Raw genomic sequence first — 26,362 nt, 5'->3', positions numbered from 1 at the left:
TCTGTTCACGTTGAATTTACTACCGTTTAGTGGTACCTTCACAAATTAAATTTTAGGAAAAACGGTAGTTTCACAAATTTAACTTTAGGAAAAACGGTAGTTTCACAAAGTACGTTTTCTTAAAATTTTATTTTTGTATCCTTAAGAAACGATAAATCTATATTTTTATTATGTTTTTGTGTTGATTTTTTAATATCATTTTTAATTTTTCACATATTATGTCTAAATTTTCACAAAATGGGTACCTCTCAGAAAAACCTAGACAGACCCCTGATGAATAATTACTAGTGATGCACTTCAGACTCCAGAGAATTTCAGCATCAAGCACATTCCTTTTGACCAGATACGAAGACAATGTTACCTCGGCCACTAAAGTTTCTGTTTCACATGAGGCACACGATGTTGAAGGAGTATTTACACCAGACGAATTAGATGTTGATGTCTTTGGAAAAAGAGAACTCAGGGCATGAGACTGCTTTTTTGTTTTACCTTTCTTTCATGTGTGATTTCAGAGCAGATTCTTCTATTTTCGCGATATCGATCTCCTTCATGTATAATCGGCACTTGGCTCTGAACTTCGTTTCGGGCATCGATAAAATCCATTCTTTATAAGCTTGATTATCCATCCATTGGGGATTAAAATAGCACTTCCCAGGCATAACTAGTCTAAACTACAAAACACAAATACGAAGTCGTGCCTTTGCGAATACGCTTTACAATAAAGTTCTGAAATGACGCAAATGTAAGGACAAGTGCGGATGGTAAAACGGCAAATTTATTGAAAACTACAAGGTACATATTGTTACGAAATTCGAGAGTATTCCAGTTTTGATAAGAACAAAGAAGATCTAAGCATATGCGACAGAAGATGAAGTGGAGTCTCGCCCCGAACACATTGATTGTCTGCTGTGCTCCGCGCGCTTGGCAGACACCAAGACGCTAGGCCCGGTTAGAAACGGTGGCGTTAAAAACCACGTGAGAGTGCTCGGGAACAAAACAGAAAGAACGAGAAAGATCTGCGGGTGTTTTATAAAAAGGGCCGCCGGCAGTATTGGACAAATTCAAGGACCTATCAAGTTTTTCAAGGACCTAAGACGTTTTTCAAGCACTTTCAAGGACCTAAATTTAGCAAAAAAAATTTCAAGGACTTTCAAGGACTCTCAAGGACCGTGGGAACCCTGTACTCACTTTGAGCTTGACTAAATGGTAAAACCATTTTTTTTAAAAAATATTTTGCTTTGCATTTGTTTGCGACTTAAAATGCTATAAATGCTTATTTTTATTATTCTAACAGCACAATTAGATTTTTTATTACACCTCCATTTAAAAGTAATTTACTCACCATCTTGTTTGGTAGTAATCACTATAGCATCACTTGTTGGGCCATCACCTGGACTGGTAAAACACAGTACAGTTATATGGTAAGTAGTAAATTTTTCTAAAGATCCAACAATAGCATCTTGCTCAGCCAAGGGGTCTAAAGGACTAGGTGCTACTAAGACAGTATGAGAAGGAGTAATATTGGATTCGGGATTTCTAAGCCAAGTCTGGAGCTGAAAATATAACGCAGCGTTTTATTTTTACTTAGAGAAAATTTTAAATTTATACTCAGTTTTAGAATAATATAGAATAAATTTTATCAACATGGGAATAAGTTTTATTTAGCCTTATACTTCAATTTAAATACTTTTGTGTACTGTAATTTCATAATCTGTAAAGCAAAGAAGTAAATACATCATATACAAGAATATTGCTTGTGACTTTGTGAATACTTTTAATGATTGTATAGAAAAACTTTCAATATCATCTATATTATACACAATCAAACAGAGCAAAGATATATAAGTGTGAATTAGGTGTACAATTTAAAAACAAACAAGTAAAATAGCTAACTTGCAAAACTACAATGCTAAGTACACTAAAGTAAACTTAAATAAAATCATACGAAGAGCAGGTCGAAATTAGAGTGGTTTTTCTGATGAAAAACAAAATACTATAGCAACTAATAATATCAGTTTTAGTGGGCAATAATTTCAAATTTAAATAATCACTCTTAATGGACTCAATGGAACAAATTAACATAATTATTGGCAACAATACAGTGATACATAATGTATGGCCCCGAATCTTTTGAATTGGCTCCTGAACCGTCTTAAACTTCAATAAAAATATGAAAGAAAAAGGTAACAGAAAAAAAACTATTTTACAGTGTTCCTTGAGAAAGTAAGTTGCTGATCTAGTTCAGCCTTCCTTAGTGATTTAGATTCATATAATTTTACTTTGCAAGTTTTATATAGGGCAAAGAGCTTCTGCGCCAGAAAAAATATATCAATTAAATAGAATTTCACATTATACACATTATACATCTACATAAATAAAATGGGACAAAAAAATTCTAAAATTAAAATATATAATAACAAGAAAGGATACCACAAAAGAATATGACAAACTTCATTAAAAATATGAATCATTAAACTTTTAACTTGAATCATTAAAAAATATGAATCATTCACTTTTAAAAATATGAATTATTAAATATGTTGATCATAAAATTTATTTTATAAATAAATTAACATTCACATTTCAGAACACAAATATCTAATGATAGGTTTAAATCTTAGCTAAATTAAAAGTAACATTTGTAAAAAATTAATATATGTCAAATAAACATAAGAAAAATTTCTCAAAAAATATTTTATTTAAAGTAAGGAAATGGTTCAATTTTATATCTCACATCTATTTTATAATACAATATACTCTCAATACCTCAAACTTCTATATCTCGAAAACCTTGTTATGTCAAAAAAATATTTGTCCTATCTGGCATTACATAACCACCTAATGTTAATTTGAGTTCCTATGTAGAATAACCTCTTCTTATAACCTTGTTACGTGAAATATTTATTGTTATAGAAAATAATTTTTTTTTGTAAAAATCACAATGTGAGTTCAGTGTAAACAAATTATTTCCTATTTAATACATAATTATTTTTGTCTTACTTTTAAAAATTATCATAGTACTTAGACTCATAGTCAACTATCATTACATGTAGAATTATTAATTATTCTTGAGTTTCATAACTCTACTTTTTAGGGTACAATTTTAGAATATATTTTTCGACCTTTTAGAACATATTTAGCTCTGAACATGTTATCTCGAAATTTTTTCAGCGTTCCTTCAACTTTGAAATATTGAGAGTATACTGTATTACAATGTGCCACTGCAACAGCAACATTAGATTACATCCATTGAAATTTAAAATCTTTTTAAGACAAGAATTTTAAAAAATGTGGAAAAAAATTGCAATTTGAAAAAAAAAAAAAAATTTGAACGTGCAATACCTTATAACCTTGATTGATGCCATTTATCAACTGAGGATCTGGGGGCTTCCACCAAACATGAATAGCAGTTGAGTTAACTGCTTCTGCTCTGATGTCGGTTGGTGATGCTTGGGGCACTAAAACAATCATCAACAAAAATTAATACGCGTACAAAATAACAAATTTTAATGCAGATATTTTCCCTTCAGCCATCCATCATTTCCTTATTTATTAGACAAATTTAAAACTTAAAAATACTAAATAAATTCAGTATTTAAACAAGGTGCATAGCCAGATTTTTCAACAAATAATAAGTACCTTTTAAGTACTTTCTAAGCACTCATAAAATATTTTTAATCCCTTTCTAAAAAAAAAAATTATAATTAGGATCTGTGCAGTAATAAAAAAAAAAATTTCCGATTGTTTAAAGTCTTTGATTTATAAACATAAAATCAATAAAATTCAAAAACATTTTCAAAAACTTTCCATAATCATGATAAAGTTGCTTTGGATAAATATTGCATAGAAAATTGCGAAAATCATGCATTTTTTGTAATTTAGAACGACAATCAACACGGCAAAGAAAATATCTCTTTTTAAAAGATAGAAAATTAAGCACTTTTTTACAAACCCTGCATAAAAGAAAAGCACCTTTAAACACCTTTTAAAAATGCTACGCACCCTGTTAATTAAATAAATATAATAAATTCATCAAGACCAAAATTTGAAATTTGGCAAGGTTGTTTGAACCCACAGTAATGAATATCATAAAAGACTCAAAAATAGATGAGGAGTTTGGAATTACGACACCAGCGCTTCGCGCTCCCGTGTCACAGGTCCTGGGTTCGATCCACGGTCCGGGCAAGGTTAACTCAGCCTTTCATCCCTTCAGTAGGGCGATAAATGAGTATCAAGCATGCTTGTGAACTAAACACTGGGGGTTTCGCATTCAGCTGACCACCTAACCGGAACATCTACTCCTGTACCCCAGAGCCCAAGGTCAAGAAAACTGAGATGGTAAGCGTAGGCCTTGGCTCTCTATGGGCTGTCACGCCACTGAGTTAGTTAGTTTGGAATTACTTTAAAAAATGAGAGTTCTAAAAGTAAATATTTTAAACTTCTACTCGTTATCCTGATCAAAATATGGGGACAATATTTTCAAAATTGTGGCTACCCCCTATATAAACTATGAGGGTAAGTCATCCAAATATGTTGAAAAAAAATTATATGTTTAACCAGTTAAAACACATTTTTGTGTATGATTTCATAACTTAAATCATCAGATACATAAATTAATTATTTGAGCTCAAACTCATGAACCCTTAAGTTTCAGCAGAAGAAAACTCGAGCATTAGATCAAAAATTATTCAGGATGTTTCATTTTTTCCCCCACTATGTACATAATAGTAAAATATAGGATTATTTACTTTAGATCTCCTAAGCTTTTAACCTCCTCCTTTTCCTTTAAATTCAAATTCCCAGACAATTCCAGGTCTCCCTGACCTAGTGGGAAGCTTCTAACAAAAATTTTTCTCAGCCGGGTTTTTAAAAATCATTGCAATTTGCAACCAAAAAAAATTGCACATTTCAGAGAAAGAGCAATTCCATGTCATGGATTAATAATTAGCTATTATACTTATAGAGGGCATGATCTCATAGGACCATTCAAACTAGGAGAGCCACAAACATACACATTTTTAACAAATAGAAATTTAAATTAACCAACCTCCTTCTCTGGTACGAATATAAATGCTAGTTGAGAAAGCGCCCACTCCTTTCTCATTACAAGCAGCAACTTGAATTTCATAATTCTGCCAAACTATGAGATCTTGAAGTAAGAAACTATGTTGGGCTTCATTCGTGATATTATGATATGCCCAGGGGCTAGCTGAATACCCTGCCAGCTTATATCTTATTACAAAACCAACAAGCATTCCATTTCGATCTTCTTCAGCAGGATTCTAAAAAATAAAATTAGTTAGTAAAACTTCCTTCACATAAAACGAGTCATGAAATTTTACTTATTAGGACAGACTTATATCATCAGTAAAAGCACCAACCTGCCACTGTAACATAATAGATGTTGAGGATCTTGCGCCGCCAACAACCCCTTGAGGTGGCCCACTTGGAGCTGGAAATGAAAAATAAAGTTTTAAAACACTTTAAAAACCACTACTGAAGAAAGGTTTAGAACATGTTAAGACACTCTTTTTAAAAATATAGAACACATGTTGGTGCAAAAAAAGAAACATATTTAAATTAAATAAAAGTAAGCTTCATGCTACAATTTTTATTAAAGTTTCAATCTGAAAATGTCATTTCTTTTTAATACCAAGGAAAACTGATTCATATATAGCAGGCTTTAATGTGAATAAAAGGCGCACAGTTATTTGTGTCAAACATTTTACAAAACAAAATTAAATTTTTAAAACTTTTAAAATACCTTAACTTTTAAACTTCAAAACTTATAACTGATTCATTCGTTCTCTAAATCAGAATAAAACTTATTCACCAATACATTTGTTGATATAAATTACACTGGGAAACAAATTTTTTATTGCATTTACACAAATACTTGATTTGCCTAATTTGGGTGTGGAGATTGACAACATATACAGACCTTGTTTCCTAAACAGTTTTAATTCCCATGATGTGCTTTAATTCCATTAGAAATCTGTCGCAACATTCTGTTACATATAAAATCTTTAAACTTGTACATTTCTACAAAAATAAACTAAAAATTGCATTGGAAAAAAAAACTATAGCTTGGAAAGAGAAATATATTGCAGATATGAAAATGGCAACTAGTAAATATCCAAAATTTGTCATAAAATCGTATGCAACAGAAAACTAAAAAACTTTGTTCCCCGTGTAATCAAATCAAAGTATTTTAAAATATGCACAAAAACAAAAATCCATTCATATGAATTTGAAACATAAATAAAGCAGCTCCTTTAAAAAATTTAACTAATGTAGTAATAAATAAAATATTAGAGTAAGTATGAAGTAGGTGAAATGGTTGTAACTTACGTTCAGGTGGTAAGTGTATAATTTCTGCAGCTGCTCTAGGATTACCTTCTCCAACACCATTTACCGCACTAACTCTAAATTCATAACTGGAGGCAGGTTTTAAGTTTGCAAGCACTGCATAGCGCTGGTCTCCTGAAATATCGTCTCTTACTGTTGTCCAAGGTAACAAAAATTCCATATCATTATCAACTGCTGAAACAGAGATTGTAACTAATTGAAAAATTTTAAAATACAATTAATATGCTATTCAGCTCTTCATGCTAGACATTTACAAAAGAGAACAAAAAAATAAATTTTAAATTTAAGTAAAAACACACACATGAGGTTACGTACAAATATGCTAAATAAATCAGGCATGAAGCTCGAATTACGTTAAAATATGATCCTTTGATGTTAACTTTTTATTAAATATCATAATAAGAACGATTAAATAAACATGTGCAAGATACAATTTTTTAAAACACACAATAGTAATTTACTTAATTTAATAACATTTTTAACATCTCTCTTCATTTAAAACTATTGACCTATGTTTTGCAATTTTTTTACACCACTAACATATTCTAATCATATTTTAAAGATATATATAATTTCTTTCTCTCTTTTTTTTCGCAGATTCTACAAATAAGTCACAATTAATAGGCATCATCTATTAAAATACAAAATTAATATGACAATGCAAATTCAATCTGATTGAATTTCAAATCAAGTGTTTAATTTTTCTGCTTTAAAAAAATCACACAACAAGTTTTGCATCATACTTATCTGTCTCTGTTAATAAATTTAATAAGCCTTTTATTATATAATTTATTTCATCTATTAATAAATCAAATTACACAGATAGATCAAACTGTATAGACTAAACTAGAATTAATAAAAGTTTAAGACACAGGTAAACTATGAATAATATATTGGCATAGCTGCAGCAAGAGAAAAAATTATAAAAACCGTTGAAAATGCAGTATTATTTAAAACAAATTATATAAATCAAAAACGTACAAAAAAATTTCTTAGGCCCATAATGCATGTATGGGTAAAATATAATTCTTGAAATGTAATTGTGCAAAAATAGTACGATTTTTAATTACCTTTAACAACAAGTAGGGTAAAAAAATTCGATTATATAGAAATTTTAGTTTAAAACTCCATAATTTCAAATAAACATTGAGATCTGAATTATCTTTTAAAAACTTTATCCCTTTGAAAAACAAACAATGGTCAAAGCTTTAGTTGTTTTAAAACCTTATTACATTCAATGAGAATAGACGAAATAAGAATAGATGAGATAAAATAAAATTAATGCACATAAGCCTACATAGAGGAAATAACATATATAGCAAAATTATATTCTATAACGTAGTAACTGCTAACTGAATTATTGGTTATTAAGTACGAAATCCAAGAGCAAACTATTTATATAATTCTTTTCCATTTATAAGTTGTCAGTTTAGTAATATTACTAGAGAAATTTAGAGAGAGAGAGAATTGCAGAAAACCAATTTTATTTAAAATAATAAATAAGAGTGCACTCTTTGTTTCATCTTCCAAAACAAACATTTGATACCCTAGTACACAGAAAAAAATTCAAACCATTCTTAAAATTGTTTTAGATGAAATTAATATTTTAAGATTTAATTAATATTAAAAAATAAAAAAAATACTTATTGAGGAGTGAAAATAATGATTTAAACTTTTCTTTGAATATAACAAAGATTTAAAAAAAATTTTAGATTTATATTTTAGAGTTTACACTTTTATTAACCTTAAGAAATAGGTGGAATACCATCACTCCTTACATAAAAATAATATCAAAGCAAAATAAATTTTACAAATAAATATATAGTTCGTAAATTTTTAAAATTATTAAAATTGATAGTTAAGCAATCATTAAAAAAAACAATTAATAACTTTCATTTTAAATAAGGACACAAAGGAAGTAAAATATTCAAATTACCTGTTACAGGAACAACTCTCATTTGGACAATATAATTAGTAACAGGACTGTTGCCATCAAAGGATTTGGACCAACTGACATTCACGCTTTTTGGTGAAGTGTTTAACATGACAGCTTTAACATTATTTGGTGGATGTGGAAGTTCTGAAAAGTTTTAATTAAAAATATGTTTAGCATTTGAAGAAAAAAAATATTAAAACAGGAAACATGTTTTAATAAAGCAAAAAATGTGAAGTCACAAATTTCTAAATAGGATATAACATGATAAAAATAATAAAAAATTAATACAAATGAATGCTGCAAACTTGTATATTATTGCACACGAAACTTATTATTCAAAGTTTCCAATTTTGGAAACTTAAATCAATTTGAATAGACGTAAAATCAAAACTTCGAATAATTAAAGAAGTTCTAACACACTTAAGAGGAATTCATAATTTCAAAAATCATTTAATATGCCATATTGTATTAAGTTATAAAACAAACAGTGATTAATTAAAATTATTTAAAACTGAAGTGATAAAAGAAATCACCATAAACACTAAGTTTCACATTATATTTTAGGTAAAAAATAAATTGTAACACACCGTGTGAAACTATTATATCTCTGTTTAAATTGTAATACATAAAATTAAACCCCTCAAGGCAAAAATATCATAGCTTAAACCTAGTAGTTAAAATATTATAGTGAAAACTTAAATAAAAAAAGAGTAAGACAAAATTTTTCACAACTAAACAAAACTGAACTGGTTTCTTTTATAATTATAAAAATAAATACCTATAACATCTAAACGAGCACTGCGTGTTTCGTTGCCTCCTTCTGAAATTACTCTACAAGTATACAGACCAACATCCACATTGCGAGCTTGCCCAATATGTAAACTTCCATCAGGAAGAATCTGTATCCTTCCTCCACCGGCAGGAATAATTTCTTTGTTGTTAAAATACCAATGCACCGAATAGGGTACAGCTTCATCATGAGATACTTTACACTGGAGTTCAGCAGTTGAACTAATGATAACTTTTGTGTCTACTGGAGGCTGAATAATTTGAGTTCGAACTGAAAAGGAAACAAATCGAATGCCATTAATATTTCTAAATATTCAAGAATAAATAATAAAAAGATTTTTCCTTGTGAAAATAATGCTACTTTAAATAACTAAAAACTAATAATCAAAATAATATAACTACCTAAAACAATTAGATATCCAGAGCCTTTGACTGAACCAGCACTGTTTTCACGAACACAAGTATATTTTCCAACATCATCATATTCGGCTGAAGCGATTAATAAGCTCCCACTTTCTAGAATTTGAATTCGTCCAGAACTGAGAAGGTCTGTGTGATCTAAATAAAATAAATATAAGTCCATAAGCACAATAAAAAAATGTTTCACAATCGGCATATCCATTAAAACTTATCTTAATACCTACTTTTCTGAAAAATTTTATCAAAATTTTTATTTTTTCAGAAAAATAAATTCATCAAAAGCGTAATTTTTTTATGAAAATAAAAAATTAGGTTCAATTTTAAGCACAAAGTTGATTTAAAATTTTTATAAGACAATCAGGAATAAACATTATTTAATATAACCGTATATTTTTAAATAAAAGCCCATCCCGGTATAAGCTGAAGAGTATGCTTTTTATTTAGAAATTCACCCAAAATTCAAAATTGTATATAAGACAACAAAAAAATAAGGCATGCTACACTTGGAAATAAAGCTGTACCCTCTCTCTTGTAGCAATGGTAGATCTAGCAACAGCTGCATAGCGGGTAAAAGAAGCATGGACCTTACAATGTCGCATTTAAATCTTTTAAAAAATATTATTATTCGTTTCAATTTGTCCTATTTATGTGCTCCTTTTTCAATTTTTATATTTAAGCATTCCATTTTTAACTATTAATGTATTTTTATGTTTTGTATGTACGTTTTACAATATTTACTGATTATCGCTAATGCGCGACAAAAGGGGAAGTATTTCTTTTGTCAATGTCCACCAGGAATTTTTTCAAAGATAGTGGATTTGACTGTAAGTCGGTCCCCAAACTTTCATTTTTGAAAAGTTTCTAAAAATTCTCGCCTTACATTCGGAATTAAAAGGTAATATTTTCTTTTTAATTTGCACAATATTAAATGATAAATTACAAAGCATTTCTCAATATAAGCCCTATCCAATTTACTTCACTTAAAAAAATCTATCCACTCAAAATCTAAAAATCATAACATTTTACATATTAAAATATAAAACAATAAAAGTACACAAAATACAAAGAAATAATACCATTGAATAACCAAGTAACATTTGGAGCAGGAGCCCCAGATACTTCACAGCTTATCTGAGCATCTTTACCATTTAACACTGTTACATTTGATGGACCAGCAATGAAGTCTGGTGCAGAAGCTAAAATTTAAATTAATACATGCATAATGTAATAAATGTCATGCATACAAATATAATCAATAAAATTCAAATTGAAATTTTAACCTTTAAAATACAGTGAATAATTAATAACATTACAATAAAATAGGAATGGTAATTAGGAAAATCATTTCATTTCTTATCATTATTCCAATATCTAAAGGTCTATCCCATCTGCACATTAGAGGCATTACTTTATAGCTTAAGTCAAGAATGGATAGTTTCTTACACTGGGGAAAAAAAAACATAGAAAGAGGACTACCCAAGAAGAAATAAACACTTTCATAGAAGTGAAAACTAAAATGCAACAATTAGAAAAAAGTTGAACAAATTTCTCAGGAAATAAAAACAATAGTAGTGTTTTTTAATATTTTACATTTATGAGTTAAGTAAAACCTAATTTTATAATTATATAACAAACTGTTCAAATCTATATTTCTATACATTAAATTTTATTAATACAATAAAAATAGTAAATCACACAATAAACACATGTCTGTATTTTAAATGAGAATGAAGCTTGAACTATTCAAAATATTTTGGAAATGATTCTCTGCTTAATGAAAATAGTAACAATATTTTCTAATGATATTTTGCCAGTTCTAATGGTCCGATTCTAAATTACGCATTTTTTTTTTCAACTTTAAATATTTCCTTCACTTACTAAATTCTCAGTTTGCTTACTATTAAAAATTTAAATATAATTTGAAGTTAAAACTTACTTTTTACATGAAGCCATGTACTAACTGAGAATTCTCCTCCAAGATTAGAGGCTACACATTGGTATATACCAGTATCCAAACCATTCAAAGAAGATATTTTTAAAGTTCCATTCAGAAGCACTTCAAAACGTTCACCAACAGATTTTGTAATTGGCTTTGCATTGCGATACCACGTAATTAAAGGGGTAGGATTTCCACTAGCTGAGCAAGGCAAAAGAACAGCTTTGCCAATTTCTGTTACAGTTTCTCTATATGGACCTTGAGTAATAACTGGATCAACTAAAAGAAGTAAATTCAGATTTATAATTCAATGTGATGCATATTTTGTTGAATTTTTAAAATTGTAACAAATTTATAATACTACTATTTGATAAATACTGGAGAAAAACGATAATCTGACACACAGCCAGACTTGCATTGAAAGATATCGGAGAATCTGTCAGCAAACCTCTAACAAAATTTTTGCTTATAAATATCTTAATTTGAAACAATTCATGAAACACAATTTGTCTGACTAAGAAACACTATGCATGATTTGTAAATTGCATGAATACAAATGACAATGCATGATTCATAAACCTATGAATATTAATTGGAATGAAGAATTCCAAAAATATAAATTATGATGCATAATTAGTACATTATGAAAATCTGAATCTAAATACAGGGTTAACAATCATTTCAAACACTGTCATCATTGTTACACTGAAGTGTCATACTTTTTTGTAAACCGTAACCTACATAATTTAATGAGACTTTTTTACTCTGTATGGTGATAGCAGATATTTATTTTTAAATATCATCATACTCATAATTTACTACTGGTAACTGGTCTTATAGGTGTCATGCAACCATAGTTCTACACTATTTAAAAAACATTTAAGAGTACATATGTTAAAACTTTAACAAAACTAATTTAAAACAATTTAGAATGCAATAAATAGTACTTTAAAAATTTAAATATATGCAGGGTATCTGCTACATTTTAGATTTTCAAATTCATGATTAATTCCAAGAACTTTTCATGACTTAAAGAAGTTACTATTTTCTCCAACAAAAACAGAATAATAAATTTAAAAAGCATTATAATAACGTTAATTGAAATGATAGGTATCACCATAACTGTTATACTCCGCATCTACATATTTATTGATTCTTAAAATTAAAAAACAGAGTAAAGAAAGGGTTGAAGCAATAAAATAGCTGAGCAAATAATTTTTTTTCTTTTTTTCTGCAGAATTATATTCCAAAGATACTTTTCAGAAAGGTAAGAAATACTCCTGACTTTTCTGTTCTCGTTTCGGAATTTTAAAAAAATTTGCCAATAACTGGCTTGCTTCAGCTAGAATTTTTAATTGATAAAATAAAATAAAAAAATTTATAACAAAAATTCTGAAATCACAGAAGTTTAAAAGATACTTCGCTCTAGAAATGATGTTTTTTCTTTCATTTCAGAACACCATAATTTTTAAAGAACATGATAAAAACATTTTATATTTTAATAAAATATGACTCTGACAGGGGATTTTGTTACAAATTCAGATCTTTTAATCAGACCCTTCACAAATTTGTTTATCTTCATAATTGTTTTGTTAATCGAATAAACCCTTTCCAGGGGGGGGGAGAAAGATAGGTGTAAACGAACAAAGTTTTGTCGTTACTTCTTTTATTCGTCTGAAATGAATATTCTGTGTTGTGCAGTATAGGGTAAATACCAAATATTTGTATGTTGCATCTCTAATTTAGTAGCAGCAATAGCTGTTTACTTTTGAAAATTTAATTTTTTTTTATTATAATTTAACAGTGTTGAGCATAATCTTGTATCTCCTTACAATTTAAAAACTCCTCGAAAAAGTTTTGTGCAATAACAGGACCCTAATTGCACAAATTCACAAAAGAAGGACCCTGGTGGACCCTGGCAGGACCTTGAAAGAATGTGACTTAACATTTATTTTATATTTACAAATTACGAGTATTTTTTTCACTATTTTACAAAAACGGACCTTTCACAAAATGTATGGACAGACCCCTGCCAACCTTAACACTTTCCAGAATCCAATAGGTCTAGAATATTTAAGGAGGAAAAAGAAAAAACACTATTTAAATTGCACTTTAAAGTCTAAAATTTTCTTCTTGGAACTACAGTCCAAAGCAGGTCATGGCTGTCTCAACAAGTTTTTTTCCATCAGGGTGTGCCTGATGTTGGTTTTTTTCAATTAGTTACTTTCAATGTTTCAATATATATTTTAATACCATCTTATAAAAACTACACAGTCATGAAAAAAGACCCAAATGCAATCAATCCCAAGGTAAGTGCCACCGTTTTTCGCTCAAGTGCACTTTCTTACACGGTGTTTTGAGTGGGAAAAATGATGCACGCTTTGCAATTTAAAAACAGTTTAATTTTACAAAAAAAGGAAAGAAAGAAAATGCAAAATTTAAATTAAATAATTAAAATACAATATAAAAGATATTAAAACTTAGCTGTTGTATGATAAATCCTAAAACATGGTTGGACACATAAACCAACATCACATTCATCGCACTGATAGCGGGATTCACGACGAATTTTTTTTCTTGAACAAACAGCACATTTACGCGATGCATTTTTCTTTGAAGACGTTGATGGAAAGAATAAAAAGCACCAAATACATACGGGAAACAAAAGCGAAAAAAGAATAAACCCGACCTTACTCAAATAAATACACACAAGCAATTAATACGATATCACTTTTCCATAACATCCTTTTCCCATTGCCCCTCCTCCGAAATTAGTAATACATTCGCAAAGCAAACACTTTCAAGGCCATTTTACTGCATTCTGAAGGAGGGGTGTAGTTCTAATTATAGCAGCGCAATGCAAAGCATCGTACTTCGGGAAAGCGTTAAGGCGGGCAGTTAAGGGGTTAACAATGGCAAGCAAATTATAATTTTGTTTCACAGATTTTGTCTTTGAAAAATATTATAAGTATAAAATTCTATTGAAATATGCAAAAATAAGCAAAATCACTTACTGATTACAGATACATTTGCAGATGCTTTGACTTTAATCTCACTGCTTTCTTTCATACTGACCTCACATTCATAGATACCACTATGTATAACACCAACATTTAGAAGAGTAACAGTTCTATTCCAATATGATAAAAGATGTGATAAACCAGTCAAAGCTAAATCCAAGCCATCTTTTTTCCAAACAATCTCTACAGAATCTAATGGCCTAAAAATAAGAATGATGAATTAAAAACCTAAAAAGATTGTGAAATCTAGTGGCCTAAAAATAAATAGTAAAATTTAAAAAATAATAATAATAACAATAAATAAAATAAAATTAAATAGCAAAAAAAATTATTAGTTAAAATTTTTAAAACATAACAATCTTATGGTCTAAAAATAAATAAAAAATCAATCAATAAATCATTATTAATTTAAATCTTGAAAAATAAATTTAGTTATTTAAACAAAGATAACTATATTTAGTTAGAATGGAATGCAACAAGAGAAATACTTTAAGACCTTAACTGACTTATAAGAAAAATTAGATAAACGCATACAATAAGTTTTTATAAAAATAAATATAAGCACAAACTCAGTGTTATCCCTAAATGTATTTAGAAGGGTGTCCCTGCCGTTTTACAGACCTAAATGGAACTTCCTTGTCCTTTTTTGTAAAAGTGTTATCCTTTTTTAATTTTAAGAAAAGAATCAGAAACTTCCCAGGACCTTCAGTTTACCATAACTAATGCAAATGTGCTAAGCAAGGTGTGCACTAACCAATAACTAATGCTAAGTGCAATTTTTAGGCTAAGTTATTAGGGATAAAATATTATTTCTCATATTTGAGAATTTTGAATTTCATTTTAAAGGGCACAAATCTAACTAAATATAAGTGAGATATTTTGCAAGATTAATGCCTTTAAAACTGAAGGTGCCCTTGTTTTTGAAAGCTAACAATGCTTTTTATTATTATTTGGAGGATATCTGACTAACTGGAATATAAAGCAAAATTTTGTATAGAATAACATTGACTAAAAAATTGTTTAAAGGCAGTTTTAAGTTATTTGCAACTTCAGAGCCAAAGGATTAAGATACTTTGTTAAACAAGAAATATATTTTTAATGTTCAGAGAGAGATTATATTTTTAATTTAAAAAAAGGATTTAAAAAAATCAATCAAAAAATATTAACATCGTCCTAAAAAAGGATGGCTATCCTTGGACAGTATCAAAACATAGCATAAAATAGAATAAACCAAAAAATTGCTTCAGCATATATGTTACACAAATTTTTTTTCTTCTTTATAACAGTTTTAAGCAAAATTAATTTTTATAAACATGCACTATATTTTATAAATTATTTATTTATTTTTATAAACTATATTTTAAAAAAATATAACAATTTTCTAACAGACATTCTGAATCAAAGAAAGTTTATGTTATTCTGAACCTTCATTATAAGAAATATATAACCAATATTGTCAAATTAATACACAAAAATAACAACATTTTAAAAATCATATAAAAGGTATGCAGAATGATACAAAGTACTAAATAAATATTTTTTGTAAAATAACAAGACTTGAAGCATAAATAGCAACAGGAAATATTTGTTAAAATAATAGAATATGTGCAAAAAATTCTACAGGAACAAAATGTTTGTTTTCAGTAAAACTCATACTAAAGTAACACTCATAACTAAATTACCTGGCATTGACAATACATTCTAGAGCCGCAGGATAAACTCCTTGTTTGAAAATAGCATCCTTAGGCGGAATGATAATTTGAGCAGGAACAAAATCTCTTCTTTCTCCTATTACAAAAAAGTTCAATTAAAATTGAAAAGAAAATCAGGATAGAAAAAAATAATATTTACAATAATGTTTAGGTACAGAGAAATGATGCAAGATTTTTAGAATTTTAAATTCAATGCAAGATACACTTTGATACATTACTCAATATACTATAACTGATTGCATAAAAAGAGAAAAAAAATAACAGATTTTAGATTGATAAGTTCGATAGTTTAAATTGATAAGTTTGCAAAAAAGAAAATCTTTTAAAGTACAACATCAGTCACCATAGAATTGCCCTAAATCTAGTAATAAACATAGAAAACAAAAAAATTTAAATTTAAAAAAAAAAAATTCCATGGCGAGGACAGAAATTTTTCCAAATTAAAGTACTTTCTTAAATGTACAAAAATTATGACAGTTGTTTATGTCTAGATGGCTAAAAATTGATAGACTAGAAATTAGTAGAATATATTAAACTTGGAGGCTATGCATAATCTGCATTGCTATTACATTACAATTATCAAACATAAAGACAAATCATTAACATACCAACAACTTGAACATGGACAAGTCCTCCAGTTGCTTCTTGACCAGCGTGAGGATTGGTCAAAGAAGCTAGGTAGTAACCTTCATCTTCCTTACTAGCTGCTAATATAACTAAATCATTTTCTAAGGATACAGCATAGTTGATGCCATGCAATCGCCCATAGAGTGTCTTTTGCCAAGAAATAGATACTGGTGGAATGCTTTCTAAAGCAGGAGATTTTAAAATTGCTGCCTCTCCATCTTTAACAGTAATACTGATATTTGTAACAGATGTCAAAGTATCCATAACTACAAACAAAAGAATGTGTTATAAGCATATTAAAAATTAACAATAATTAACTACTAAAGTGTAAAGAATAAAAAGTTTATTAACACTAAAATTTTATACACTATTTCCTTTTAATGAAGTACAACATTAGCAAGAGCTTTAGATATTTTAATACAGAAGTTGAATTTTGGGCAAATTTTAGTATTTTCAAGATGTCCTTAAACATTTTTCAAAGAAACTCAAAGGTTAGACTTAACAGAATAATGGTATGAATACTTACAAGCAACTGTAAGAGTTGTTTTTTCACTAAATATTGTTCCAGCATCATTACGAGCTATACACCAATATTGACCACTATCTTGTTTGGTAATTTGTTGAAGTCGAAGTAAAGGATCTTGTGTAAAGTTTCTAAGAGGTTTTCCATTTTTAAACCATTGAAATTCTGGTGGAGGATAACCAATAGCTTGGCATTGAAGAATCTTTGACTGTTTTTCAGTTACTATACTGCCAGCAAATGATGGTTGAACAATAAACTGAGGAGCAGAGGGTTGGTCTGAAATTAAAAATTAATAAACATCACTAATATAAAATCATATATTAATGACATATAATTACTTTCTTTTATTTGCTTTTGAAAGAAAATTAAAATTTGGCGTATGATGAAAAATTTGGCTTATAATTATATGAATATAAGCTTACCTAATGAAAATTAAATTTGGTAGAAATTCATTTTTGGGTCAGTGAACCTTAACAAAGACCAAATTAAAAGTAATTAATATAAAATAATTCTTAAAAGTAATTGTATATAAAATAATTTGTAAAGTACGTTGTGATATGTAATTGACAACAACAGTCAATTACACTATGAAAAATCAGTCAATAAATTTTATCAGTCCTATGAAAAAGCTTACCCCACTCTACCTTACGGTAAATGGAGTCCTCAATAATACGACCTAAAATTATTAATACAGTACAGAACCCGTTATCCGGAAATCAGAAAACCGGAAAACCAAAAAACCGGAACGAAATTCAATAAATTTTCCCGCCATTTTAAAAAAAAAAATTTTTTTTCCTCATAAGGTTTTAGGATTTTACTTTCTTTTTTGAAAGATGTTCACCTTACCATCATTTTGGAAATAATCATTAGTGTATTACTTCATCGTTTTTTCTTCTTTTTAAGATTATTTCCAAAAAACATTTTTTTTTAGTTGGGTTTAACAATTAAAAAACGGCTTTTTGTAGCGATTCAGAAAACCGGAAAAATCAGTTATCCGGAATAGCGATGGTCCCGATCGTTCCGGATAATCAGTTCCCTACTGTAATATGAAAACGTTTATTTCATACACATGAAATAAATAGGAAAGAAAGTGAAAATATGATTTGTTTTATGTATTGATAGTTGAAATAAAATAAACAAAATTTGATAGAATTTAGAAAAACATAAAATAAGATACTGACAGTGTGAGATTTTGAAACAATAAAACTAAATTATTGAAAATGACTTCGTGTTGCTAGATGAATGTACAAATTAATCAAAATAAGATACAATATAAAAAAAAAAAGTTTTATTTATTACATTTTCTTTTCTTTTTTTTGTAAGCTGAATTATTGATCAAAAATACCAAACATTGCAGGTTTTTAAAGTCATTAAATCTTCATTACATATTTCTAAGAACTATAATTTATCAATGCTTATAAATAAATTTACAAAACACAATTTTTTCACTCAAAGGCAAAATTAATTCAACATCTCCAAAAAATTGCAGCACCAATCAGTTAAACTTTAACTGAATCTCATACAAAAATTACCAGAGAATTATTCCATAAGCACCTGAGAACTGCCTCGATTACCCTTGGTTATCTTGGCGATTATTTTATCGTTACTTCAATTTTTAACAAAAAACCTGAGTTTTTCCTAGGACTAAAAAAAAGGCAGGATAATTCCTAAAAGAAAAGAGCACTTTGAATTGAGAAAGGGCACTTACTAACCATCGTCAAAATTTATCAAATTAGGTAATATTATGCAATAACTGAATTTGATACACAACAATTTCTCAATTATCTGCTTAAAACTATTTTTTTGTATATTTTCCAAAAAGTAATTCTCACACATTATCATAGTAGTTTATAAAAAATAATTAAAGGCACCCACCCTTAAAGACATTCTATGAGCATAAATTTTTTTCAAAAAAAAAAGTTAACTAAAAAAATGATCAACTTATAAACAACTTGAAAACTTTTTTCCATGATTTAAACTGACAATTATTAAGAAAAAAAAAACATTTAAAAGTGCATTTTTAAAGAAGAAAAAAAAAGGCATTTGAAAAGTTTAAATTTTAGAAATAATTTTAAAATTACATAAAAAACTCATTAATATGAAAAAAAAGAGAAACACCAAAAAAAGAAAAATTTGAAAAAAATTATACAGTTGAGAATAATCCTAACAAAGTAAATATTTGTAATAGAATTACACCTATGTACACAGAAAATTTTACCAGTGTATAATTATCATTTAAACAGTGAGATATTTATTTTTGTTATTAATGGAATATGAGAAAAAAGGCAGTGTTTTTAAGAGACGGTGGCCTATTTTAACAAAAAGGGCACAATTATATATAGGAATCAAAGAGTAGATAGGACTGGCCACCCTTCTAAAAACGCTTAAGGGGAACAATGATAAAACCATACTAAAATTAGGGGTTGAAATTTGATCCAATTCTTAAATATGATCCTGACACACTATGACTAATTTCTTAAAAATAAATTTTTTGAAGAATGATAGTGATCAATCTAATGATAAGTGTTTGCAAACATGTTAAAAATATCCATAAAAAGAAAAATGAATTAATCGATAAATCACTTACTTGCCAAAGCATAATGAGGAAACACTAATAACAGCAGAACACACAACAGTATATGAAACAGCACACTGTGATACAATGATGATGATATGGACGGAGATTTAAGACACTTTGAATTAGAGTTCAGGAAACGTAACTCTTGTTTATCACATGGTTGGAAAGGAACTTTTAACAATGTCATTTTAAACGAAACTTGTTTATAAAAGTTTCTAATAATGCACAAGGGTGGCGAAGAAATTTGCAACCATCTATCGTTGCAATTTTTGGACATGTTTGTGCAGTTGGTTAATTCCAATTTTTGAATAACTTAAATGGATAGAAGAGAACTTTGCAAGAATGATTCCTTCATCTTCTTTTTATGTTGGAATTTTCTAAGCTAAAAATAGAAATAAAATTTGTCAATTTTTTTCAAAATTATTTTTACAAGGAGAAAAATTTTAAAAAATTTTTAATTTGATTTTATGACAGAAGCATGTGAAAAAACAGTTTTTACTTAGATTTCTTAATTTGTAAGTAGACACTTTTACAGTGGCTGATATTTAAATGAGTAGCCTCTTGGACTACTTATACAAGCTATTTTTTTTTTTTTAATAGACATCTCTTAGCTGATGTCCCTTTATAAATCTACCTATTAGCTTTGTAACAATTATCAGTAGCTATCAATTGATCAATTAAAAGCTACCTTGCTACTTTTTTTTTCAATTTAACTTCCTATTTGACAGAAATTACATCTTTTTTTAAGTTTTAATCTGTTTTAAAGTTTTTAATGGATATTAAAATCAAGTTTAGAAAAAATTATACTAACAATTACACAATTATTGTGTATAAACTCCTGTAAAAATCACCAAACATTAGTATGTAACTAATGTTAATAGACATTATAATATTATGACAACTGATAAACTGAAAAATTTGACGTTATTATTTTAACAACCTTTAACTGATAACCGAATAAAAACTAGTGTTCTAACTCGGAGCTATTCCAAATAAACTTTTTCTCTATACTTATCTCAATTGATGATAACGAAATCCTTGATAAAGATACTGAAATTTATAAATATTTAACCAAATTACTAAAATAAAAAATGAATAAATAAATCTAAAAGTATGTGAAGGTATTCAAAATATGAAGGGAAAAAAAGCTTTGTTGATAATAAAAGTTGTAGCATTATCATTTGTAATAATAAATATCGATGAGGAACCGAGCAATGCTCTGATGTTTCTGATTAAAACTTGTTTAGTCTGCAGAATTTTCCAAAACATAGTAAAATAGTTTAATTCATTCCATATAAAACAAAAGCATATTTGCGCTTCCCAAAAAGAATATTTGAGCAGGGAATCTTTACCTACTAATAATGAAAGCAACACACAGAAAAAAAAATTCTATTTTGTGTATTGATTTAATAATTTTAATTTAATATAAAACATGCATCCTGAAAACCAATCGCTATGGACATAAATGGATGCTTTATTGATTTCTTAGTTTATTATTCTTCCTAATTTTTCACACATACTAAATAAATGATGGCAAGCATTTATTAAAATTTCCATTATTACAACTACTTGTAAACTTATTGTTTTTTTTTTTATTAATTTTGGAAAAAACAGAAAAAATCAGACTAATAATGATAGGTAATTTATAAATTTTGATTGCTGCTGCAATCGCTGATAGATAGTGGAAATGGAAACCACATGAGAAATGGCTTTTTAGATATATCATTCTGCTTTTGTTGCAAAACTTTTCTCGCAAATGCAAATATTGGTAGTTTTAGAGCAAAAGCAGTTAATTTCTTTAATTCAAAAAGCCTGAAAAAGTTTCTTTATTATCCCCTTAATGGGAAGATTTTCATATTGTAATCTGCAACAGAATAATTACTAAGTCTTGGTAACTTAAGACAGAAGCCCACAATTAACGAAAAAAAAAGAATCACAGCAAAGAAAAAATTTGAACTATATAACTTGCAACCCCCCCTCCGGGCAAACCTCTGCATATTTTTTTTGAAAAATTTGCAAGTTTGAAATCTGAAGCAAGTTGTCTTGGAGATTATAGTTGGCGCAACAGATCACGATACGGATTTCTTCAATTACCTATTGATTAATTTTCTAAAGTTTTATCTTTCTTCTACAACAAGAAGTTGAAAAATTTTAATAAAAATTTTTGAAGTATTTTTTTTTTTTTACAGTGTAACTTTTTAGGAATAGCTCAAATCAGATATATGAATTATAGATCTAGATGCATATTGACAAACTCTGCTCTGCACTGTTTTAAAGCTTAATTTTAAAAAAATGAACAAAAGAAAGCATCGCAGAATAAAATCTATCTTTAGACATCCTTTGTAACAGTTACTCAAATTATTTCGAAGAAAATCAGATTGTGGACACATTTCTGTATAATCTTTTAACGTGGATGAGACAAGAGAATCACTTTTTTATATTTTTTTCTGACACTCTAATTACAAGAAAAATATATTTGGGTATTTTTAATTATAAAAAATAGTCTAATAGTTATTAAAAAAATCTGTTTCATTAGTTCAAATTAGATTTGTACGATATAAAATCCCAAAAAGTAGTTAAAAAAAATTTTTCCATTTATATTCTAAAATTTATCAATAATTTAATTTGAAAATTAAAAGAATTTCAATGAGGAAAACTATTTTTCTCAGATTGAAGTAGCAGCAAATTTGAAAAATTACTTTTATGAAGTGAGTATGTTCGGAAGGTTTTATCATTAATCTATAGAAAAAGACATTGGCGACACCAATTTGGTGTTTCATACTTTATTTCATAGCCATAATTCATTAAAATGTTAAATATTTTTCACTTATTTTGATCTAAATTAAAATAAAATAATAAAAAAAAGTATGAAAAATATATTTAATAATAATTCTGTATCAAAAGGCTTAGTGTGCCTGTCTGTGTCAACTATCATTGTCAAGACCCAAAGAGCTTTTTACTTGCAAAAATTTTAAAAATAATTAGTAGTTGTCTTTGCAGGGATGGCAGTTATATTTTTTGACGTAGTGCCTTTCTGTTTTCAGTTTCTTCTGACATTTGCCTGTTTGCCTTGGTAGACTTTCTGGCACAAGACGGACCCTATACAGAAAATTTCCAATTTTAACCATATACTTCACATTTATTTGATCTAGTGTCAGTAAAACAAATTATGTTTTCTGATTAATAGTACAAATTAATTGCTGTAGTCTATTAAAAATTTTGGGAAGATTCGACTTCCTGCAGCAGCCCACGAGAAACTAAAAAAAAAACATCTCAAAAGAGGACTAACTCGCAGCTGCCAGACAAACCTTTGTATGTTTTTTATAAAAAATTTGCAAATTTAAAATCAATTTGGCACCTTGGCAATTGTAATTAGCATGACAGATCACGGTACGAAAATACCCTCAAATTTTAATTTTATATTTCTTTCTATTTATAGTTATTTATAGGTTTACTTTCATAAACTTATAGATAATAAGTTAGGTGTTGTAAATTATTATGTAATTCTGTAACTACATCTACTAATCACATACTAACTATAACTTGCGACTAGTAACCAAACAAATCAATCAAAATATCAATTTTTATAAAAATAAATAAAAATATGTAATGTATCAAGCGAGTAAAGAAAATAAGTTAGACAATTGTAAATCATTTACATACCTAATTTAGAAATAAATTTTTACTTTAACGACTCAGTCAGGTATCAGCATGGTATTTTCAAACTTTTTTGGCATGCTACCCCAAAATAGATGAGCATTCTTATCTACCAATTACATTATTGGTTTATATAAAGGAAAAAATTTGAGGTAATTGATTAGGTAGATTTCTATTTTTTTTTTCTAATTATCAACTACACAATCTTTATAATGTTATAAGAAATTTAATCGAAGCAAAGTTAACATCGCTTATAGTTAAAAACGTAAAATTCTGCCGTTAGAACAGAATAAAAATTAAAAACTATCATTTCAATGAAAAGTACAAAATATAAACACTTCTATTCTGTGTAACCAAGGACGCCATATTCAACTTTACCTGTTCCGTTCAACTTTCCTCCAGGGACAGGGAGTGCACGGCAATGTTCCTTTCTCACCTGTTGTTCATTTCCAGAAGTTATGAAGTCACTTCTTAAGGAATGCGGCGATTAAAAACATAATTCATTGAATAAAATAGAACACAAATAACTAATTCATTGTTAAAAGTATCCAAAGTAAAGCACATGAACACAAATATAAAATTTAAAATACAACAAACTTAGGTAAACACAACAGCCAGCACACAGGCTTTGTTTGGGCGACGCGGCGAGTAGGGAGAAGAAGTGAGGGGAGAAAACAATCTGCGGTTATATCGATATAAAATATTTTCATCGTTAGCTACTCTATCGAATATTTCGATTATTCCACAAACAGAATGGATTCGATTGAGAGACTGAAATGCCGAAGTTTCTTTTGAAAGTGAAAAAAATTGGTAAAACTGGTTCTGTTTTATCATTATGCAAGATAATTTTCAGCAAGTTGATTGCCTGGCTTTATAAGATCATTTTCATTTCTTTATCTAGTTGTTAAGCTCTAGAATTCTGTAGACGAAAAAATTATTTCTTTTATATTGTTAATAATAATTTGGAAAACTTACAATTTTCAAAGAATTAAGGATCAAAATATTAACACTATTTCAATTATCGGAATTTTTACGTCCAAGCAGAGGTAGAGAGATTAAACAATTAATTATACTTGATTTTCAGAAGCGGGAAAAAGTATATAAAACCTCTCAAAAGCTGGAAAAGTAATTTATAACATTTTATTCAGACAATAAAGAAGCTCAACCACTTTTGATTAAGTTCAGTGAAGGATCCTATTTTACAGATTTTATTATCGATTAATGCTCTTTTTTAATGAGTTATTCTTCAATCATATATCATCATATGATAAAATTTGTTTTATTTTTTTCTTTATCAAAAGCTTTTTAGTAGTTAATTCATTACAGAATTTTCCATGATATATAATAAATGTTTGTAAAGTTTGATACAAATTCAGCTCAGTAACTTTCATTATGAGATACCAAATATCTATACTAAATGTTTCAAAACTTACATTTTTAAGAAATGAAGAATCAGAAATTAATACTTTATTTCACTTATAGAAATAAATTTATAAAACCAAAAAGTAATAGAGAAATTTGAAAAAAAATTATATAATAATATCTACTCTATTCAAAAGTTTGAAAAAGTATATAAAATTTTTATTACCTTGCAAACGTATAAAGTTAATAACCCAAATGATAATAATAAGGATCCTTTCGGATCATTATCATTGATTTATACATATATTTTTTTAGGTAAGTTATTTTTTATCTCATTTCATCATATTACAAAATTCAGAACTTTTGCTGCTTATTCATCCGTTATTGAAGAAAAAAAATTGCATTTATTTTTAACCCCAGAATCTAACTTTCCATGATCATGGAAAATGTTTGCGACATTTGATAAAATTTGGTTCAGTAACTTCACTTAATTAAAGATACTAAATATCTTAAAATGTTTATTATCACCCTCTTCATTATAAATATAAAATAATACAAGAGTTACTTATATTTGCAAGTTGTTAAAATATAGCGTGTATTATTGAACTTAAGATGCATGAAAAATTGAACAAAAATCTTTCTTAATTAAAGAACTTTTATTAATATATATATATATATATATATATATATATATATATATATATATATATATATATATATATATATATATATATATATATATATATATATATATATATATATATATATATATATATAGGATTTCGCAAATGTGGGGCATTTGTCCTGATATCTACTTTGTAGAAATCGGACTCCCAACGCCAGTGATATTCAATAAAGAATATTTCGTAATAAAATGTTAATTATTTTTTACAATCATTTTTTGGCATCAAATAATCCAAGTTTCCATTCGCGCCTGACAAAAGACGCAAGAAATAAAAATAAAAAGCGAAGATATTATAGAATGAATTATAGTATGAATATTTTTTCCATATTTATTTATTATTCACTTTATCTACTCATAATTTTGTACGAAAAGCAAATATGAAATTTAAAAACATTGAAATTTAAAGATATAAAATTAGTATTTGTAATTTAAATTATGAAATTGCTCTTACTCAGTTCCAAACCAGGACATGTAATTTAGAGGTAGCTATTGATTTTCTTTATTATTAAAATAAATAAAAGAAAACGATATCTATAATCAATTTCTTGCTGTTGGTCGCAATGCAATATCAGTTTATTCACGCTTTACAGTTTATTCATGCATACTCGTTTTGTAGATTTCAAAACTATTTGGATACATGTGAACGTGACCATGTGTTCTGCACTCCAATCAATAATGATCACAAAACCAGATAAAAAAAAAAGATAAAAATATAATTTTTTGCTGATAAAACGTTGCTTTGGAAATA

The 26,362-nt window shown here is 27.8% G+C and overlaps 1 protein-coding gene across 3 annotated transcripts in view; it reads right to left on the bottom strand.

Annotated features, from left to right (window-relative positions):
• Positions 1-24,324, bottom strand: part of sdk (sidekick cell adhesion molecule) — a 48,089-nt gene extending 23,765 nt beyond the window's left edge. The window contains exons 1-16 of one of the 3 annotated variants that reach the window (XM_016067876.4): positions 23,946-24,324; positions 19,920-20,292; positions 17,336-17,608; positions 16,791-17,075; positions 16,153-16,258; positions 14,465-14,670; positions 11,451-11,729; positions 10,591-10,710; positions 9,497-9,652; positions 9,084-9,365; positions 8,306-8,449; positions 6,352-6,540; positions 5,382-5,452; positions 5,048-5,282; positions 3,343-3,458; positions 1,343-1,553 (exon numbers count right to left, since the gene is read on the bottom strand). In XM_016067876.4, coding sequence (XP_015923362.2) covers positions 1,343-1,553; positions 3,343-3,458; positions 5,048-5,282; positions 5,382-5,452; positions 6,352-6,540; positions 8,306-8,449; positions 9,084-9,365; positions 9,497-9,652; positions 10,591-10,710; positions 11,451-11,729; positions 14,465-14,670; positions 16,153-16,258; positions 16,791-17,075; positions 17,336-17,608; positions 19,920-20,187 — 2,941 coding nt within the window. In that variant the 5' untranslated portion in view covers positions 20,188-20,292; positions 23,946-24,324. Of the gene's footprint in view, positions 1-1,342; positions 1,554-3,342; positions 3,459-5,047; positions 5,283-5,381; positions 5,453-6,351; positions 6,544-8,305; positions 8,450-9,083; positions 9,366-9,496; positions 9,653-10,590; positions 10,711-11,450; positions 11,730-14,464; positions 14,671-16,152; positions 16,259-16,790; positions 17,076-17,335; positions 17,609-19,919; positions 20,293-23,945 lie in introns of all 3 variants that reach the window. The other 2 variants (XM_016067875.4, XM_087168153.1) reach the window with 2 other exon arrangements.
• Positions 24,325-26,362: the final 2,038 nt, after the last annotated feature.

Source organism: Parasteatoda tepidariorum, chromosome 7 (assembly GCF_982258835.1).
Source record: "Parasteatoda tepidariorum strain Cologne lab strain chromosome 7, Ptep-v5.0, whole genome shotgun sequence".
NCBI classification, from domain to species: domain Eukaryota; kingdom Metazoa; phylum Arthropoda; class Arachnida; order Araneae; family Theridiidae; genus Parasteatoda; species Parasteatoda tepidariorum.
This window is presented reverse-complemented; position numbering and strand designations above follow the sequence as displayed.